The sequence below is a fragment of the Trematomus bernacchii genome, unplaced genomic scaffold (genome assembly GCF_902827165.1).
Source record: "Trematomus bernacchii unplaced genomic scaffold, fTreBer1.1, whole genome shotgun sequence".
NCBI classification, from domain to species: Eukaryota; Metazoa; Chordata; class Actinopteri; order Perciformes; family Nototheniidae; genus Trematomus; species Trematomus bernacchii.
Genome location: NW_022987689.1, coordinates 7,412,305 through 7,417,086, shown reverse-complemented (window position 1 = coordinate 7,417,086; position 4,782 = coordinate 7,412,305). Strand labels below are relative to the sequence as shown.

The 4,782-nt window shown below is 37.1% G+C and overlaps 1 protein-coding gene across 1 annotated transcript; it reads right to left on the bottom strand.

The window, feature by feature from the left end:
- Positions 1-2,960: 2,960 nt before the first annotated feature.
- Positions 2,961-3,842, bottom strand: LOC117488517 (monocyte chemotactic protein 1B-like). Its single transcript, XM_034137480.1, has 3 exons — positions 3,716-3,842; positions 3,487-3,595; positions 2,961-3,313 (listed from the first exon to the last, which is right to left on the bottom strand). Exons 1-3 carry the CDS (start codon positions 3,780-3,782, stop codon positions 3,202-3,204), a joined length of 288 nt encoding a protein of 95 aa, XP_033993371.1. The 5' UTR covers positions 3,783-3,842; the 3' UTR covers positions 2,961-3,201.
- Positions 3,843-4,782: the final 940 nt, after the last annotated feature.

The following is a 4,782-nucleotide window of genomic DNA, read 5'->3' as shown; positions in this document are numbered from 1 at the left end:
AACCACCACATCCTGAATACTCATGCGAGCATCTGTCTATGTAAGTGCATGTTCTCTGTAACCGAATTCAGCAGAAAGATAATATCGAGACCGTTTCCTGTGTTCTAAGAAAAATAAACAATGTTACGAAACTGTATATAAAAGTCTTGCTAAACTACTAAGCTACACTGTCAGAGTCGGTAGAAACACACAAATGAACGTTAATGAATTATACCACTATATGTTATATGTATGTGTTTTCATGTGAAAGTGGATGAATCCATAGATAATCATCACTCAACTGTAGTTCCCCTCATTTTAGCACCTTTTAAGTTATTGCTTTGGTTTTACAGCAACTATGATGTCTGTCACTTTCAACGCTCTCACCTACACAGTTTCAGCAAAAACACTTTCATAAAAACACCACTCTGTACATTAAAAACAGACAGACACAGTTGGTGACCAGCTAATAAACAAAGTGCAGTGTTTAACAACGATGGAGCTAGGTATTTTCTCAAGAGACTTAATCAGTGCTAAAACAAGCACTGATTTGACTTAAAACAATATATTTGACTTACATTCATCAGATTGTCGGAAGCAGACTCAAATTGAATGTTAATGTTGCTCCATGTCATCAATTTAAAACCGAGTGATAAAACTTATATAAAACACATAATGAAATCTGATGTTGTACACAAACAAAAAACATACTTAGGTTTCAGGATGAGGCAAAAAAACATTTGGTTAGGTTCAGAAAAGATAGTGGTTTGGGTAAAAAATAGGTTTAGGGTTAACACTTGTAAAGTGAAAATGGGTTGTTATTTATTAACACATCTTGGTTAACCTTTTACATGTTACCTTTATAATAGACCAATGTGATGTTTACAGCTTATTGCTCTGCTGCCATGTTGGATAAAAACAATGGTTACAGGTTTACCAACCTGTAGAATATAGAGATTACTAAAAATGTATAGATAAGGGGGTAAATGTAATATGCATGGTGGACTTTGTGACATGACTTGCAAGCAACTGTGTGTTTGTGTGTGCTGTACAATTTGCCTCAGATCGGTGTTTGTGGTTAACAGGTCGGAAGGAAAGTGCATCTAAGACTGCTTTTCTTTGGTGCCACACAACACACACAGACACACACAGACACACAGACACACACACACACACACACACACACACACACACACACACACACACACACACACACACACACACACACACACACACACACACACACACACACACACACACACACACACACACACACACACACACACACACACACACACACAGCAGCCATGCAAAGTGCTCCAAGACGGCAAATACACAGCTCAAATGAGGTCTGTAGAAAACCCACAATCATTTGCAAACACTGCTCAAACAGAGGTTACAGCTTCAACATCATCCAAGCACAAGACAGAGCTGTGCCTGATTAATATACAACAATAACAGAGCTGTATATTTCAATGGCAAAATGATAGAACAATTATGGAATAGAACAGTCTTAACAGCACCTATAACGATTTATAACGAACAGGTTTGTATCACACTTAGATAAAATACATTAACACTTATTGTTACACCTAAGCATGTGCAATCAACATCTTAGTCATACAGTTGGCAAACATGGTGGGCCACTAATTAAGGCGAGGGTCGGGGAAAAACCATTGCACCGTGGTTCATGCAAGCCTTGCATTTACCACAAACTCTCTCCGCCCCTCAAATCTCCCCCGGTTTCAGCACATTGAGACAGAGTTGTACTTTCTCTGCGGCCTACACAACGGTTTATTTTATACATATTGTCATTGTGGTAGCGCCACCAAAGGATGGAAGCATGTTAACTGAAAGCCCCCAACCCTTCCACAATGTCCATCTTAAACCCAGCATGTCACACGATGGCGGTGGAACAGGACGGCCATCACGATGGGGGGAAACTGAATTAACTGAAACCGTGAATTACTCACCCATGGTCTTGCGAAGAAGTTTTAAGTGGACTTTTGATTAAATGAATAATAATATATGTTTTGTGGTTTCAATAATAATGATAATAATAATAGATTACATTTGTATAGCGCCTTTCAAGAGACCCAAGGCCGCTTTCAAGTATCTTTCCTTATTAAGGAAATGCATATTATATGGTATGTAATATAAAACTTCTAAAATGATGAGATAACTATTTTACAGATGTAGAGCAAAGACATACCCATCATCTAAACTCCAAGAAACATATGTGTTGATATGAATGTAAAGAGCATAAGTACAAATCCAAACCCCCAAAACTATTTTGCTCTGTGGGTAGTACTGTACTGTACTCATGTTTAAACATCACCTCACTTTATTTCAAATGAAAATACCACAACATTTTTTGAAAGCTTTAGTACTTCTTCCTTCAAACAATTAGATACATGTGATGGACGGATAAAATGTGATGCTATAGAATCTTACTGACAGAAAATTAAATAGTTAGCCTACTATTAGCTCCACCTAAGAAACATGCTAATTACACATGAACACATCATCATTAATGTAGTATTATTCTACGATGTGATAGTTTAATACTTACATGTTCTGCAATAAGCACTTTCAACTTAGCTAAGTTAATATTGTTTATAGTATTTAAAGAGTCATATATAATATGGTAATATAAGCAGTATCTTTAGACTCTGGTATTCCTTATTTTACTTTAGTAAAGACTCTAAATATTTTATGATAAATAGTAAATACTACTTTTTGGACCCTCTTTGACTCAATAATCTCTACCAGCTTTCACACTAAAAAGAGTTGCACTACCAACTGACTCAACTATGTCACTATGGTGAATCTTTGTCTTGTCGGGTATTTTTCAGGAAATAAAGTTCATATATGATAAGAAGCTAAGAGAGAATGCCCCCTCAGATGCTGAGATACCGAATGTAGCTCTATGAACCTCAACACACATAGTTCTGCAATTCACAATCACCACAACAAGCTGCTCATTTGTGACCATATTTTATTAGTACTGCCACTCAGAATAATTGTACAAAGTATTATTTACATATCTACAGTCATCATATACACATAATCATTACAGTTATACATGAAAATGGCAAATATGATAGACTACAATGAGGCAAGAACTTTAAATAAAATATCTAAATGTTAAAAGGTCTCTGGAAATCAAACAAAAGCAATAGGAAGTTATAGCATTTTAACTTTTGTGTGACGGTGTTTGTGTCAGGTTAAACGTTGGAGTTGCGAGTTCTTTCCGTCGATGTAGGCCATGCAGGTCAATGTCCACATTTTCTTGGGGTCAGAGCAGATCCTTTTGTTGTTCCGCGTGGTAAATCTATTGAAAATCAAAACACAGAAAAATACACTTTCAGTAAAATGTTGTATCAATTTTGAAGAGGAGATGATCAAAACAAAGTAAATCAAACTATTTTATCTTGATGAATCACAGTTTAATTGTACAAAACCAGTGATATCAATAGATCCAAGGACATGTTATGAGAGACTTACACCACTGCGTTGATAGGGCATGCCGATTTATTTTGTTTGTAGTAATCCATCAGGTTTTCTCGCTGGACCTGAGTCTTTGAAAGTTTTCGGCAACAACTGGCTATCCCACCTTTGAATAAAGACACAAAATGATATTATTATCAACAACTGATTTTCTATAATCATAATCCATTACACCAGATATTACTCACAAAATATTAAATTAATGGACAAACAAATATGTTCTTACCCTGAGCTGAGGCTGTAGACACCAAGATAGTGATCAGGAGAAGCGAGACAAAGACGAGATTCGTCATCTTGGGTCTCTGGCTAGAAATGATATGATGTGTGTGTCTCTGCTGCAAGCCCTTTTAAACCCACCAACCTGCACACGGCTGGAAAGAAGAGAACATATTTCCTCTAGCAGCTAACTGGCGTGGTTTTCACACCTCTACTCATCACTGGTGGTCTGAGGGTGTCAGAGAATGTTCCACTGCAGGAGGTTGTGGTTTATGCTTGTATTTTATAGTATTCAAATTTCTAAATGTTATATGGAAAGTAAATGTTACACTATAGTAGCTACATAGATACCAGCTTATAAATTATGATCAGAATCTGAATACCTTTATCTGTCCTACACAGGGGAAATGTGCATTGTTACAGAAAAAGAGATGGTCAGAGAAAATTATGAAGTGATTGAGGCACTTTCTCTACTTCACTATCATTTTAAAAGGATCAAAGTACTTTTCTACACACCGATTTTTAGATATAGCTTTTCTTCGTTTTTTAGATTCTTTGTTTGCCAGTTTTTGTAATAATAATCGGGCTCAATGTAACCTGAAGAATAGGAAAGAGGAAACCTTTTCTGTTACTTCAAAGGTCAGGGGTTATTGGTAAAGTCACTTTTTACTGTGAGGTTTTTGAGGTGTGTGTGTATTTGTGCTTCTGTTGCTGTGTACTAATTTCTGCCACCACAGTGCATGCAGGGGGAGAAAACGTACACCTCTATGGTTATACTAATAAACCAGGTACCAGGTTTATATTTTCCACTGAAACTCACATGATGTTAAGTGTATTTCAGTCAGACAACTCACGTGTTTCTTAATATGTTTATTAGAAGCAGCATATAGTTTAAGTTTGGCGTCTAGGCTCGGGCCTCATCACTCCACAGATGCAGGGCCGGCCCGTAGCACTGCCGTTATAGATGTTCGCCTAGGGCGCCAGATCTGGGGAGGCGCTGCGCTGGCAGCTCTGGGAGGGAAAAAAACATTTTTGACCGTTGGTGCTCATCCTAATTTTCGGCCTTGATGTAACAAT

Bases quoted from the DNA above. Each gene is read 5' to 3' on its own strand.
- LOC117488517 (XM_034137480.1), bottom strand. From the start codon at position 3,782: ATGACGAATCTCGTCTTTGTCTCGCTTCTCCTGATCACTATCTTGGTG. The intron at 3,596-3,715 runs GTAAGAACATAT...CTTTATTCAAAG, and splicing joins GTCTACAGCCTCAGCTCAGG to GTGGGATAGCCAGTTGTTGC. The intron at 3,314-3,486 runs GTAAGTCTCTCA...GATTTTCAATAG, and splicing joins TGCCCTATCAACGCAGTGGT to ATTTACCACGCGGAACAACA.